Source organism: Perognathus longimembris, chromosome 15, assembly GCF_023159225.1.
Source record: "Perognathus longimembris pacificus isolate PPM17 chromosome 15, ASM2315922v1, whole genome shotgun sequence".
NCBI lineage: Eukaryota > Metazoa > Chordata > Mammalia > Rodentia > Heteromyidae > Perognathus > Perognathus longimembris.
The window spans coordinates 9435221-9451891 of NC_063175.1; the positions used below are offsets into that span (position 1 = coordinate 9435221).

The following is a 16671-nucleotide window of genomic DNA, read 5'->3' on the forward strand; positions in this document are numbered from 1 at the left end:
CTTAATAAACTATCATAATTAAAATTTTACTCTGTGATAAGTTATTTGTTGTTTGTGGGGCTTGAACTGTGGGCCTGGGCACTTGCTGTCCTTGAGCTCTTTTGCTCAAGGCTAGTGCTCTATCACTTTGAGCCACTGTACCACTTGCTGGGGCTGGCTTTGAACCTCAATCCTCAAATCTTAGCCTTTTAATTAGCTGAGATTAGAGGCATGAACTACCTGCTTCAGTGATAAATAATAATTTAAAGTAGAATATAGGTCTAGAGAATACTGATAATGAAAATTAGGCCTAAGAAAGCAGGTATAAATGATAAATGCAAAAAGCAATAAATGATAGCATGCTGAGTAACTTTCTATTTGGAAAGAAAATTAAATTCCTCTTGACCACCTCAGGTTGATAATAATATTTTATGTCTTGCAAGAGTATCCTTCACATTTTATTCATTTTCAAAAAACTTGAATTCAGATTATGAACTTGTGCATCATGTTCTATCAGAATTTGTTGTATGAGAGGGCAGATGTAAAATATCAAATCAATCCAAATTGCTTAGAAGGGAACTAGGGCAAGGAAAGACCTAATGGAAGAGAAAAAACTGATAAGTAGTATTTTTTAAAAAGTAAACAATTATTTTTTCAAAGACTAATGAAATTGTGTAAAAATGGAAAACTTTGGATACTCAATTTGTGTGACTTCATGTTGTGGTATAATTGTAGTTTATAGGCATCCTGATCACATTCTAAATTATAATAAGATATTCTATAACATTTTCTCTCCCTATCCTTCTCAGGGAGGGGGGGGCTTATGCAGAGAATTTTTTTTTCTCATTAATTGAACATAAAATTTTTTTTACAATGTGTTGTGCAAAAAGGGTGCAGTTACATAGTAGGGCAGTGTATACATTTCTTGTGATATCTTACGACCTGTTTTTCTATCCCTTGTCTAGGTCAGGTAGACATATATGCAATATACAATGTATCAAGAACATATTCAGTATTCACAGACTTGGTCTCTACTGTCTCTCCGTCTCCCTTTGTTAACAGTCATATATCAGGGAGATCATGCCCCTTTGTTTTCTGTGTTCTAGGCTTGTCTCACTCAACATTATTTGTTCGAGTTCTGACCATTTCCCTGCGAATAACAATATTTCACCATTCCTAATCGCTATGTAGTATTCCATTGTGTATAAGTACCATATTTTTTGGATCCATTCGTCTGTGGAGGGGCATCTGGGTTGTTTCCATATTTTGGCTATTGTGAATTGTGCCGCGATAAACATGGAAGTACAAATGTCTTTTTGATATCTTGGGGTTTGCTGTTTAGGATAGATGCCTAGGAGTGGTATGGCTGGGTCATAGGGTAGGTCTATATTGAGCTTTTTGAGAAACCTCCATACTGTTCTCCAAAGTGGTTGTACTAATTTGCACTCCCACCAACAATGGAGAAGGGTTCCTCTTTCCCCACAGCCCCTCCAGCATTTGTTGTTGCCTGAGTTCAGAGTATAGGCCATTCTAACTGGGGTGAGGTGGTATCTCAGGGTTGTTTTTATTTGCATTTCCTTTACTAGCAGGGATGTTGAGCATTTCCTCAGGTGTTTCTTTGCCATTTTTATATCTTCTCTTGTGAAGTCTCTCTCTCTTTAGCTCTTTTGCCCATTTCCTAATTGGTTTATTGGGCTTGGAGGGGCTTAGTTTTTTGAGTTCTCTGTAGATGACCGATATCAGGCCTTTGTCTGTTGCTGTGCTGGTAAATATCCTTTCCCATATCGTTGGCTGTCTTTCTATTTTGGTGGCTATGTCCTTAGCTGTGCAGAAACTTTTTAATTTGTAGTAGTCCCATTTGTTGAGTCTTTCCCCTATTTGTTGTGCCCCTGGGACTCTATTCAGGAGTTCCTTCCTGTGCCTATAAGTTCTAGCGTCTTTCCTATTCTGTCTTTCAGTAGTTTCAAGGATTCAGGTCTGATATTGAGGTCCTTGATCCATTTTGAGTTGATCTTGGTGCATGGTGATAGGCTTGGGTCTACTTTGAGTTTTCTATGCAGAGAATATTTTGACTTAGATATTTTTATTAAGATTTTTATAGTTCTTATGAAGATGTGATATACAGAGGGGTTACGGTTACATGAGTCAGGTAATGAGTGCATTTCTCCTTGGACAATGTCACCTCTTCCCTCACCCAGTTTTTCTCTCCTGTCTCCAACCCACAGGTTGTGTAGTTGATTTTCAACATGGTGTCTCGTGAGTACCATTGCTTATTTTGACTCTTCACTGAAGAGTTTTTGCATTAGGCCCAATGGTATAAGAGAATAGAGTAAGGAATCTTCGGAAATACATTTCATCAAGAAATGAACCACTTATTTTAATATTTAAAAAGATTAGATAACCTTATTTTCTTTCATGTGGCATGAGTAAAAGCTCTATTTAATTTTATTGTTACACAGCCCACTTTGGAAGGTTTTATAAGGGATGGGTGGGTAATGTTTTTGTTTTCATCTGATAAGTTCCTAGAATAATGTTTAATTTGGGAGATAAAAATCTATGCATATTTGGTACACCAGATGGTAAACTGCTTAATATAGACATTCTTTTTTATTTTTGCCAGTCCTGGGACTTGGGACTCAGGGCCTGAGCACTGTCCCTGGCTTCTTTTTTTCTCAAGGCTAGTACTCTACCTCTTGAGCCATACCACCACTTCTGGCTTTTTATGTTTATGTTGTATGGAAGAATCGAACCCAGGACTTCATGCATGGTAGGCAAGCACTTTACCACTAAGCCACATTCCCAGCCTGGTACAGACATTTTTTTACAGAATTTTTTTATGCAGCGAAATACAAAGAACCTTAAAGGTGCCGACCTGTTGTTGCTAGTTTATTGTGGCTCTAGAAATAAGTAGAGATAATGAGGATATTTCTGCCCTCAAAGGAACTGTTATGTGCCTTGAATTTTAAGAGTAAAAACTCCAGAATTTAGGTAGCTGCAATATGAGAGATCAGTATTTGAGTATGTTGTGACTAATATTTCCATTGTATTAATTCTACTGCACAACGGGTTTCATGCTTGCTTATTACTCTATGTAATAGAGTCTGTGATAGCAGTAAGAAGTCATCAATCACAGGTGCCTGTGTATGAAGGACTAACAGTAGTCCTTGGCTACCACTTGGTAGATACATAACCTTTGTCAAATTTAATTTCTCAGAACTTGTCGCCTCTCACATGTAAAATGATGAGGAGAATCATTTCCACTAGTATTGTGAGGATTAAGTGACATAACATAGACAATGTGCTTTGCACAGCACTTGGCATAACTACTAAATAAGTGTTGTTGTATACTGGCTGGGGAAATGTATTTTTTAGTATAATACTTAAGAGGGATATTGAAATATATTTTTGTTGTTTTAAGGAAATTCGAAATGAGTCTCATGACTATCCTCATAGAGTGGCCAAGTTTCCAGAAAACAGAGATCGCAACAGATACAGAGATGTGAGCCCATGTAAGTACTGTGACTTTTTGTTCGTGTTTCTGGTTTGCTTAAGAAGCAGGATAAAGTGAAAAGGGTGATTTGGGGTTAGGGTTAATAAGTGCTGTAAGTTTTTCAGTTGACATAACACTTTCAAAAGAAAACAAAGCATAATATAGTAGAGGTCAGAGTAATGACCTATACTTATTTTATCCTTCAAACACAGCTGTCCTTATTTTGACCTTCCCTCCTCTTTTCTTTTTCCTTCCTTCCCTTTCCTTTTTTGTATTAGGATCTGAGCTGAGAGTTGTTGTTTTGTTTTGTTGTTGTTTTCATGCGGAGCAGGCACTCTGTCACTAAATCCTGCCTCCAGGATTTTCTTGCACTAGTTATTTTTAAGATATGGTCCACTTCCCAGTTAGGATAAAACCTTACTCTACAAAACCATTCTTCATACAAAGCATTCCTTCTCCCTTTAGCCTTTAGTTTTCTTTTAAAAAAATATGTCCTTGGGCTGGGAATGTGGCTTAGCGGTAGAATGCTTGCCTAGCATTCATAAAGCCCTGGGTTTGATTCATTACCAACCACATAAATGGAAAAAGCCGGAAGTGGCTCAAGTGGTAGGGTGCTAGCCTTGAGCAAAAGAAGTTCAGGGACAGTGCCCAGGACCTGAGTTCAAGCCCCCGGACTGGCAAAAAAAAAAAAAAAAAAAAAAGGTCTGTATACTTGCCTATATCTTTCCTACTTGAGAATGACCTCTTGTATGAGATTCTTTTATGACCCCCTGTTTTATTTAATTTGAACTACCAGGTACAAAGGTTTTGAATTTGTACAAAGCTTTTTCCTATGTTTCGGTGAATACCAAGGTTGGGGAGAAAGTCCCAAATTACCTTCATACATAATAATTTATAGCATATTTGTTCTTAAATGAAAACATAATTGGTGCCATGAAACATCTGAAATGGACTTCTCTTTCCTCCTCCTTTTCTCCTCATCTCTGCTTCTCTATTGTTTTCCATTCTCTCTCTCTCACCCCCCCCCCCCCCCCCGCTTCTCTCTGTTCTCTTATTGTTATGAGGCTTGAACTTAGGGCCTTGGTGCTGTTTTTTAGCTTTTTCACTCAAAGATCGCTCTTTACCGCTTGAGCCACCTTCTGTTTTTTGGTGGTTAATTGGAGATAAACATCTCAAGGACTTTCCTACCCAGACTGGCTTTGAACAGAGAGCCTCAGATCTCAGGCTCCTGAGTAGCTAGCTAGGGTTTTAGGAGTGAACCACTGACTGGCACTTGGCTTGTGTCCACTCTTAAATGGTTAGTCTAGGAGAGGAAACAAAGCTTCCATGATGGATAGCACAGATTTAGAAAAAGAAAAGTGCTAATGCTAAACACATTACATACCTTAAGAGATTTAACTCCTGGTCAGGTGTGTTAATTTCTGACACCAGATGATGGGTAAGGGTTCCCTCAGCTTCCCAGTTTCCATAAAAACTCATAGACCCTTAGGATCTATTCAGGAAAAGCATTGTATGGTGTTTTACAAAGAAGAGTCTCAAAAAGTGAAAGTTTTAGTAACAGTGTTTTGGGTTTTTTTTGGCCAGTCCTGGGGCTCAGACTCATGGCCTTAGCACTGTCCCTGGCTTCTTTTTGCTCAAGGCTAGCACTCTGCCACTTGAGTCACAGTGCCACTTCTGGCCATTTTCTATATACGTGGTGCTGGGGAATTGAACCCAGGGCCTCATGTATACAGGGCAAGCACTCTTGCCACTAGGCCATATCCCAAGCCCCTAACAGTGTTTTTAGTATAACAAAATATGGAGAAATGGGAGTTAAACAAAATTCTGATGGTGTTTTCTTTTGTTTTAGGCCAGTATTGGGGCTTGAACTCAGTGCCTGGGCATTGTCCCTGCCAATGGAGATAATGAGGACATTACTTTTTTACTCAAGGCTAGCGCTCTACTACTTGAGTCACAGCTCTACTTTGAGCCTTTTGGTAGTTAATTGGAGATTAGAATCTCACATACTTTCCTGCCTAGGCTGTCTTCAAATTGTAATCCTCAGATTTCAGCCTCCTGAGTAGCAAGGATTAATTACAAGCATGACCACTAATGTAATGTGCCCAGCTCCTGCTAGTTACTTTGGAGATAGGGTCTTGCTTTATGCTCCAGCACGTTCCTGGAATGTGATCTATAGATCTGTTTTAGACTTCCCTTTTTATAACTGTTATGGTAGGCATGTACCATCATGCCCATCTTCCAACTTCTGTTGAGTTTGAGACTAAGATTTTTTTGGCCGAGAGCTTACCCAAAACAGTGATTGTCCCAAACTTAGCCTCCCATATAGTGGACATGACAAGCATGAACCACTCTAATGCTCAGATATGGTTGTGAAGTCTTCTGAAGTTTTCTGCTTGGTCTGGCCTTGATCCTTGATCCTCCCAAACTTAGTCTCCCAAGTAGCTAGGGTTATAGGCATATGACTACAAGCTTTAATTTTAAAGTAATTGTAATCATTTTGTGTGTATTTCATTTTTGTATTCTATAACCTAATTAAGTACTGGTGAAAAAAAATGGTGTTTACTTCCCCTTCCTCCAATTATAAAAGTGGTGTGTACTCAATGCAGAAAGTTTGTAAAACCTAGAAAAGTGCGAAGAAAAAGAGCATTTAAAAACAATTAACTTTTTGGCTAATAGTCTTTTGGCATTTTTTCTGATTAAACATGCTTTTAAATTAAAAATTAGAATCTTGCATATACTAATTTGTAGTTCTTTTCCTACTTAACAATACATTGTTAACATTTCCAATTGTTAACTTTTTAGTGAGCTGCCTTCTTTCTCCAACATGTTCCTTCAGTTTTATTCTAGAGGGCTTAACATAGGTTTTCCTTCACTACATCTAATTGTAACTAGAGACTTCAAAAAACTAACAGTGGTCACATTCTGATTTGTTTCTCATTCTTTCCCATACTTGACTACGGTGGGCTGCTGGTATGCTAAGTTTTCTGGGATCAGGTGAATAACTGTTCAAGGCCACAGACTTTACTGTTTGATTGTACTGGGGATGTTTAGGGTCTGGATGTACAACAGAAATCTATCAGAAAAGAAAATTCATTGATGAAGTATGTTTCCATGAAGAGTAATTGGCTGAATTTGAGCATATAAAAAGAGAAGCTGTTTGTTAGTGTAGTTTTTATTAATTATAAATCTGTTTATTTTAAGTACTATATTTCACTTAGATGTTTTTCTTTACCAGTTAGGAGTGTTTGTAAAGACAAGTAACTAGAAGAAAAGTTTTCTACATTTCTTTATCTAAATACACTTGATGATATGACAGATTTCCTTTGAAGCTGCTGATGTAGAGATATGAGTAGAAATTCTAACTCTTAGTTGTTACCTAACAACCTTAAAATTTGTTAAGAATCACTGAGCTACAGAATAGTTTTTATTTTTTGCTTTTTTTATGGTACTGATAACTGAACTCAGAGCTTCATGTTTGCTAGGGAGGTGCTCTATTGCTGAGGTATGTCACCTCCAGCCACTTTTGACTTTGTTTTTGTGTTGCTACTGGGACTTGAACTTATGGCCTTACCCACAGTTGGTGCTCTACCACTTGAGCCATGCCACCAGTTTGGTCATTTTGCTGGGAATAGGAGATCATCTGTGGTTTGTCTGCCTGGACTGCCTTTGAACCTCAGTTGTGTCTTCTATGGAGCTAGGGGTTATAGGTATGAGCCACCAGTGCTGATTGCACGGTTTATTTTTGCAGTAGGGCTTCACTTGATTCCCTGGGTTTGCACCTGAATATTCATTCATCCACCCATGTAAGATTTCCCACAATAGGATGATAGACCTACTTCCCTGCAAATTTTTCTCCCCAGGCTTGTCTAGAACCATGATCCTTGGTTTCCCATATGTCTAGGATGGCAGGCAAATGCCTTTGCATCCAGCTACAGGTTACAGAAGGGTCTTGTAAACCTTTCTGACTGGCTTCCAACTGCAGTCTTCCTGTTCTCAGCCTCCCAAGTAGCTAGGAGAGTGTTGTTTTCTAGTTAGCTTTTCTTTCTATTTTTTTCTCGCAAGGAAGAGTGTTTGAACTCACGAACTTGTGCTTGCTGAACTGGTGCTCTGCCACTTTTGCCACACCTCCAGCTCTGTTTTTTTTCTGGTGGTTTTTCAGTTAGGATTTTTTCCTGTGTGGTTGTATATCTTAATTGTGATCCATCTATTTAGGTTTCCTATTGTTGCTGGGATCACAGATGCATCCAGCCTCTTTCTATGAAGATGGAGTCTCTTGAGCTCTTCTGTTGGGACTGGCCTGGAACTGCAGTTCTCCCAAACTCAGCCTCACATAGCTTGAGGTGACAAGTACATGCCACTGTTCACAGTTGCAAGTTGAGGAGGGAGGGTCTCAAACTCATGCGGCTGGCCTTGAGCTATGATCCTCCAATTCTCAGCCTCCTAAGTAGCTGGGAGTACAGTATGAGCCAACTGTGACTGACTCTGGTTTAGAAGAGAAAGCCAGTTAGGAAATTGACATTGATACAGTCCATCTAGATTTGTTACCAATTTTATAGATATTCATTTGTGTATAGTTCTGCGTAGTGTAGATTCCCACAGTCTGAGCACAGACCAGTGCAAAAAACCCACCATAAAGTCACTGGTGCTATCCTTTAGCCATAATTTCTTTTGCTCTTCTCTTTCCCTAACCCAAAGGTTGTTTTTAAGTGTATTTGTGTTTGCGTGTATGTATGTGTGGTCTTTTGAGACAAAACCTTCATGTGTATTCCAGGCTGGGCTTGAACTCAGGATCCTCTTGGTTCAGCTTCTTAGGTGCTGGGATTACAGGTGTATACCACTACAACCAAGCTTTAATTATGATTTTATAATTATAGTTATTGTATATGCTGAACTACATTTGAATCTCTTCATTAGTTTTAGCAATTTAACTTAAATGCAGAACTCAGGGCCACTTCCTGTTTTCTGCTGGCTGCTGGAGAGAAGAGTCTCATGGACTTTCCTGCCCTGACTTTGAACCATGATCCTTAGATCTCAGCCTCCTCAGTAGCTAGGAGTACAGGTGTGAGCCACCAGTGCCCAGCTTGCAGAAACATTTTGTTTTGTTTTGTTTTGTTTTTGGCCAGTCCTGGGCCTTGGACTCAGGGCCTGAGCACTGTCCCTGGCTTCTTCCCGCTCAAGACTAGCACTCTGCCACTTGAGCCACAGCGCCACTTCTGGCCGTTTTCTTGCAGAAACATTTTGAATGGAATTGGGACACTTTTTTTTAATTAATTAGTTATAGAAACAGGCTTCATTGTTACCTTCCCATACATACTCACATTATTGGAGATACTTATTGTCACATATTTGTAATGTAAATCTGTCTTGACTATACAAGTAAGCAAAATTCTTTTGTCATGTAACCTTTATTTGCACATAAATACCTAACTACTTGTTGAGTACATGCTCTTGAGTGCTGTAGAGAGACCTCTTAAAAATGAGCTTATGGCTGAGGTATGGTACAGTGGTAGAGCCCTTGCCTTGTATGAGGGAAACCCTAGGTTCCACCCCCTAGCACAATCACCAAGACAAAGAATAAAGGAAAGAAGAGCTGGCACTGGTGGCTCTTGCCTGTAACCCTAGCTACTTAGGAAGCTGAGATCTGAGGATCATGGCTTGAAGCCAGCCAGGACCCAAAAGCCTGTGAGACTCTTATCTCCCATTGACCACCGAAAAGCCAGAAGTAGAGCTGTGGGTCAAGTGGTAGAGTACTAGTTTTGAGCAAAAACTTGTCAGGAACAGTGCCCAGGCACTGAGTTCAAGCCCCCAGGACCAGCACATTTAAAAAAAAGAAAAAAAGAAAAAAAAGGAGAGGGAGGAAAGGGGCAGAGTTTTGTTACCTGTCTTTCTGTCCCTTCCTGTTTTCATTGTTGCTAGACTCTTCTTATATACCTTCTCAGTGAAGAGTGCCCACTTAACCTTGTAGAACCTAACATTAGGAATTGGCTTTTTTTTCCCCCTCCTCACAGAGGATTTACTGTATGTGTCCCCTTGCTGCTCTTCCTGCCAGCACTTCCAGCATCCTCTTGAACTTGACTCTTCAAAGGGCAAACCCTTAGTGGGTACCCTCTCTGCTTTCCCTGGTTGAAGGTTTTCATGCCCTCTGAGCCAGCTATCTTCTCTTGGTCTCTCAGTAGAGGAGGTTCATTCTTGCTTCCCGTGTCTCCACTGCATTTCTTAGTCTCAAACCACTGTTCTTCAGCCTGCAAATGAAAATGGCTCCATACTATCTGGATACGTCCCAGCATTGCACTGGTATCTGTCTCTCCTGTACTGACTTTGTAGTCACTCAGTTTTTCTATCACCTTATTCTCCCTGGTGTCTTCTTTATCCTGAGGGACTTCATGTCTCTGGGTATGTGCCAGCTAACACGAGCTTTAGTTCCTAGACTTACTCAGCTTTCATGACTTGGATCTTCAGTCATCTTCTCTCCCTAATTTATTCATTTTTATTCCAGTACTGAGGCTTGAAGTCAGACCCTTGCACTTTCACTTGGCTGGTTTTTTGTTGTTTGTTTTTTTGTTTTCCTCAAGGCTGCCACTCTACAACTTGAGCCACACTTCTACTTCCAAATTTTTGGTGATTAATCGGAGATAAGTTTTACAGACTTTTCTTTGAACTACAATCCTCAGATCTCAACTTCCTGAGTAGGATTACAGGCTTGAGCTACCACCACCTCATCCAAATTTGTTTATTTATTATTATGATGATGATGATTTGAAACAGGGTCTCACTCTGTAGTTGACGTTGACTTTGAGTTTGCATTTGTCCTGCCTTAGCATCTGAAGTGCTAATTACGAGTATGCCAACATTTCTAGCTTTCACTCCTGAAGTCTTTAAGAATGCTACCTTGAATGAGGACGACTTTCTGTATTCTACACTTTTACTCCTAGTACTTTTATTCTTTGCCTTCACAGAAATCTTTAGTTCTTTGTTGTTTTGTTTGTTTCATTTATTGTACTGTATTATTCCTTTCTACTCCATGTATTTACCTAACAACTATCTCGTGGTTAATACATTTTAAATGAGATTGGGCACAGTCATACTGGTTTGGCTTTAGATCTGTTCATATATTTTACAAAAATCTGTTTGGACCTTTAATTTCTCAACCTGGGAAATTGTAACCTTAGAATAATCAGTATTTTGAGTTCTCTAACCCTGGGTTAATGAGTATGTATCTTGAATGGCTTCCATGTCAACTGGCTTAGTTTATTTCACTGCCCCTTACTTGCCATCCTTATTCCTACTGCCATTCAATTACTGACAACTTATGCTCTACCATCTAAAAACAATTTTATTTGTACTAATCCTTTTCTGAGTTCCTAGGAGTAGATCCTACTCGTTCTTGTCCTAAGCTAGTCCTTCATACTTCAGTCCTTCCTTCCTCCACATGGATCTTGTCAACACTACTGTTCTTTGTGACTTTAGCCTCTTTCTACTTACCCTCTTCATTGCATAAATGTGCTCTAGTCTCTTGTAACTCACCCTTCCATCTGTCTTCACCCCTACTTTATTACTTACATAGACACATGTATGTATGTGTACATACTTTGTCTTAGAAGAATAAACCTTACTATTTCTCTCATCCTTACAAGCAGTCCTCACTTTATCCCATGCTTCTTCTACCCAGTCACACCGCTGAAACATCTTAAGTATTACACCTTTCTAGTTGTCAGATGCAACCAGAGAGTTGCTACTGGTTTCCTTTCTTACTTCTCTAAAATTTGTGGACATTGACCATGTATGTCTTCCTTCCTTAACACCATTTTTGAAAAAAAAGGGTTTCTCTATTTTCAGTTTGCCTTTATCTCTTCAAGGATCTTTCTTTCCTCACATTAATACTTCTATTAATGATCTCATTATCTTAGGGGTTTAGTTACCATCTGTATGCTTATGATCTCAAATCTCATCTATAGTGTAGGTTTTAACTACAGATTTATACCAGTCATCCATATCTTGTTTGATATCTTGTATATACCTAGATTCAGTATTTCTGAGCATTGTGTTAGCGTTCGCCCAATACAACCTACTGAACCTGAACCTCCTTCTGCTTCAAGTGGCGCCACATTTATGTATATGCTGAGACTGGTAACAGACTTATCCCCATCCCACATCTAGTTGGTAACTAATTATTATTTCTATTTCTATAATGTATTTTAAACTTCCATTCTATTCCTTTTTAAAATAATATCCAATATAACCTTTGTACACTACAAGTTTGTTTTCACTCCTGTACAATATTTAGGAAAAAGTTAAAAGTTCTTCAGCATTATCATTTTAGGCCTTTTGAAGATAGACCTTTTATATACCTTTGCAATTATTTTTGGCCTATTCTGGGGCTTGAACTCAGGGCCTGAGCACTGTCCCTGAGCCTCTCTGTGCTCAAGGCTAGCATTCAACCACTTGAGCCACAGTACCACTTCCTGCTTTTTCTGTATATGTGGTGCTGAAGAATCAAACCCAGGGTTTCATGCATGCTAGGCAAGCACTCTACCACTAAGCCACTTATATTCCCAGCCCCCAACAATGATTTTCAATACAATTTTATTGTTGTTATTAAGGTGTTGTACAGAGAGGGGTTACCCCTTCACAATTTAGGTAATGCACACGTTTCTGTTTTGAACATTGTCATCCTGTTCTTTGCTTTTCTCCAGTTTTCCCCTCCTATTCCTGCCCACAACTTGCATAGTTCATTTAACAGTGATTTTTTTTTTTAAGGGAAAAAATGGTCAGCTTTAGCCACAGCTTACCACTTGAGACAGAGTTCCACTTCTGGCTTTTTAGTGCTTAATTGGAGATAAGAGTCTTATAGACTTTCCTACTAGGCTGCGATCCTCAGATCTCAGCCTCCAATTAGCTAGGATTACAGTTATGAGCTACCAGTGCCTGGCTTTGGGTCTTGGACTCTTGCTTATTAGTCTTTTTCACTCAAGGTGGGCAGTGTGCTCTCCCACTTAAGCTACACCTCCACTTTCCACTTTTTGCTGGTTAACTGGAGATAAGAATCTCTTGGGGTTTTTTTGCCTGGGCTGGCTTTGAACCTGATCCTTAGATCTCAATTTTCAGTCTTCCAGGATTACAGATGTGAGCCACCAGCACTTAGCCTAGACTGAATGTAGGTGTGCATCTGTATATATTTCCTGTTTACTGACAGTCTTAAGAGCCACCATACCCTATTTAGCATTGAGTATGCTTAAGCTTTTGATTTCCAAATTTCATTCTCCAGTAAGAAGAAATAGGACTCCTTGGAGAACTGGCTGATTTCAAGAATGGGGCAAAAAAAGTAGAAGAACCTGAAATGTCTCAAAGTGCTGGAAAGTAAGGACATGCTAAACAAAATGATGAAGACATGTCTGAAGCTAATTGGCGAAGTCCAGGATATTTTGAGTATAAAAATAAGTAATGTTTAAATGGAGGAAATGGTTTTAATGTGAAAGTTCATAGACTTTGTAAGCTAGGTAGAGTAGAATGATAATTTTCAGCATTGTGAAGGTTAAAATTTGTACTCTGAAATATATGTAATAACTTAAACCCAATTAAAAACTAAGGAAAACTGTAAAATAAAAAAGAAAGTAATGTTTATAAACTGCTGAACAAAATAGAAGTCCATAACTATATTAATAAGAAATGAAAAATAGATGAGAAATAGGTTGCCAACTTTGAAAAGTTGAAATGAAAGCCAGGTGCTGGTGGCTCATTCCTGTAATCCTAGCTACTGGGGAGGCTGAGATCTGAAGATCTCAAAGCCAGCCCAGGCATGAAAGCCTGTGAGACCCTTATCTCCAATTAGCTACCAAAAGCCAGATGTAGAGTATGGTTCAAGTGATGAGAGTGCTAGCCTAGCAAAAAACTCAGGGACAATGCTGGCCACTGAATTCAAGCCCTAGGACCAGTGCACACACACAGATACCAAATTAAAATGGATGGTTATTTTGTGTGTGGGTATAAAGTTGATGAGCAATAAGCTATTTATACAATTTTAAAGTATCTTTCTACAAAGATAAGTACAAGACAAAGTTTACAAAGGAAATGAACAGGAGAAAATTTGGGATCTAAGGCTACATGAGTTCTTAGAATGACATCAAAAACAATTCATAGGGGCTGGGAATATGGCCTAGTGGCAAGAGTGCTTGCCTCTTCTACATGAAGCCCTGGGTTCGATTCCCCAGCACCACATTTACAGAAAATGGCCACAAGTGGCACTGTAGCTCAAGTGGCAGAGTGCTAGCCTTGAGCAAACAGAATCCAGGGACAGTGTTCAAGCCCTGAGTCCAAGGCCCAGGACTGGCAAAAAAAGAAAAAGAAAAAACAATTCATAAAAATTTCAAGTCAATAAATTGGATAAATGAAAATATTAAACTTTAGCTGAGCATAGTGATGCACATCTGTTGCCCTAACACCTAATTTTAAAATAACAAAACTTTTTTTTTTTTTTTTTTTTTTTGTCAGTCCTGGGCCTTGGACTCAGGGCCTGAGCACTGTCCCTGGCTTCCTTTTGCTCAAGGCTAGCACTCTGCCACTTGAGCCACAGCGCCACTTCTGGCCATTTTCTATATATGTGGTGCTGATGAATTGAACCCAGGGCTTCATGTATAGGAGGCAAGCACTCTTGCCACTAGGCCATATCCCCAGCTAACAAAACTTTCTGTTCTGTCAAAAACCTTGTTAAGAGAATAAAAAGGTAAGCGTAGGCTGAGAGGAAATATTTGTATGCTATATATATCAAAGAACTCATATCTGGAATGTATATAGAGCCCTTACAACTCAGTAGTAAAAAGAAATAATCCACCAGGCGCCGGTGACTCATGCCTGTAATCCTAGCTATCCAGGAGGCTGAGATCTGAGGATCACAGTTCAAAGCCAGTCTTGCCTGGAAAGTCTATGAGACTCTTATCTCCAATTAACTACCAGAAAACCAGAAGTGGTACGCTGTGGCTCACAGTGGTAGAGCACTAGCCTTGAGCAAAAGAGCTCAGGGACAGCGCCCAGGCCCTAAGATCAAACCCCACAACCTGCGGGGGTGGGGTGGAGGGGGTGGGGAGAGAGAACTCAGAAACAGATAAATGATATGAACATAGTTGGCAGATAAACACATGAGTATATGAGAAAAATTATTAACTGTTGCAAACAAATTAACATGATGATGGTAAGAAATTATTATATATTTCAAGAACAATTAAAATAAGCCACAATACCCTAAGGATACAGCTGAACTGGATCTCATACAAAGGTTATTGGAATGGAACAGGATAATAGTTACTTGGAAAATAGTTTGGTATTTTTTAAATAACTAAATATATACTTAGTGACCTAACAATTACACTCTTTTAGGTTTTAATCCTTGAGAAACAAAAACTTTTCCTCACAAAAATGTGTACATAAATTTTTTTTTGTTTTTTTGTTTTTGGCCAGTCCTGGGGCTTGGACTCAGGGCCTGAGCACTGTCCCTGGCTTCTTTTTGCTCAAGGCTAGCACTCTGCCACTTGAGCCACAGTGCCACTTCTGGCCATTTTCTGTATATGTGGTGCTAGGGAATTGAACCCAGGGCCTCATGTATACGAGGCAAGCACTCTTGCCACTAGGCCATATCCCCAGCCCAAAAATGTGTACATAAATGTTTATAACAACTTCATTTGTAATAAACCACAAATTGAAATGACTCAAATGTTACTCTGTGTAAATGATAACAAATTCTTTCTGTGAAAGACTACTCCACAGTAAAAATTACCATACTGTTGATGCACACAACTACTTAGATTGCTCTCAGACTAGTTAATGCTGAGCGAAAAAATTCAACTTGCTTGCTATATGATTTTAGTTATATATAACATTCTTTTTTTGTGTGTGCCAGTCCTGGGTTTTGAACTCCGCCTGGGCACTATTCCTGAGCTTTTTTGCCCAAGGCTAGCACTCTACCACTTGAGCCACCGCCTCCCTTCTGGCTTTTTTTTTTTTTTTAGATGAGTTTCTCAGAATATTTCTGGTTTGCATGCTTCAAACTGTGATCCTCAGATCTTGGCCTCCTGTGTAGCTAAAATTACAGGCTTGAGCATAGGCACCAGGTTATATAAATAACATTCTTGGAATGATAACATTGTAGTAGAGAATAAATTAATGGGATAGGGACAGAAGTGAACAAAGATCTGATTTCACAGAGGTAGCACACAGAATCTTTGTGGTGCACTGCTTGGGTTGTTACTAATATGATTGAAAAGAACAGCACACACAAAATGAATGCCTATAAAGCTGGGGTAATCAGAATAAGGTTTGTGAGTTTTACCAATGTCTTCCATGTATCTGGGTTCTGGAAAGTGCATTCCTAGGAGGGGTATTCTATGGTGAACATGACCCTCCCTGGCTGCCAAGAGCTTACTCTCCAAAGAAGGTCACTGTGGGTAGATGCTGCTTCCTGCCTTCTGGCTGAGTGACTGAAAAGCTTGCCCTCAAAGTAGAAGCACTGCTCAAGTGTGGAGAATTATACTAACAAGAGTATGTGCTGGAGGGAGGGGCAGACTGGGGGAGGGGGTGACTGGACAGTGTCCTGAGGCATGGGAAGATCATAGTCATATTCAGTTGTACTTAGAAATAGGGGGAAGATGTAGATAATTTCAGACACATGAAGTAGAATTTGAAATTCCTATAAAATTTTTTCCACTTTTTCTTTATTGTCAAAGTGTGATACAGAGGGATTCATATGAAAGGCAGTGAGTACATTTCTTGTTCTACTTGTTACCTCCTCCCTCATTTCTCTCCTCCCCCCTTCCTATAAAGTCTTAAAATAGGAATTATTAAAGAATTTTGTAGTTGACAGTAAAAATATTTAAAAGGGTCTGATAGTGAAAATACTCAAGAAAGATTTGTCCAATCTAGCCATTCCACCTTTTTCTCCCCCTACCCCATTTTGCTCATGTCCTGTTTATTGTTTTGCAACAGATTGCCCAATACAGAACATTTCTGCAAGTATTTGGCTATGTAAAAGAGATAGCAATGACTATAGGCATTCACACACAGTAATGCCAAAGAAGATTATTCTTAAGGGAGGAACACAAAGGCACAATACATATGTGCATCTGATTATATGAAATAATATTTATTGAAATGAACTCCAGGAAATGGAAATGAGTTTTTCTGCATTGTTGCTATTTGTTTTCTTTTTGTCTTGT

The 16671-nt window shown here is 39.2% G+C and overlaps 1 protein-coding gene across 3 annotated transcripts in view; it reads left to right on the forward strand.

Annotated features, from left to right (window-relative positions):
* The window catches only part of Ptpn2 (protein tyrosine phosphatase non-receptor type 2), a 97818-nt gene that overhangs the window by 23593 nt on the left and 57554 nt on the right, over positions 1-16671 (forward strand). For 2 of the 3 annotated variants that reach the window (XM_048363039.1, XM_048363040.1), the window contains exon 2: positions 3398-3488. In XM_048363039.1, coding sequence (XP_048218996.1) covers positions 3398-3488 — 91 coding nt within the window. Of the gene's footprint in view, positions 1-3396; positions 3489-12734; positions 12827-16671 lie in introns of those variants that run through there. The other variant, XM_048363041.1, reaches the window with a different exon arrangement.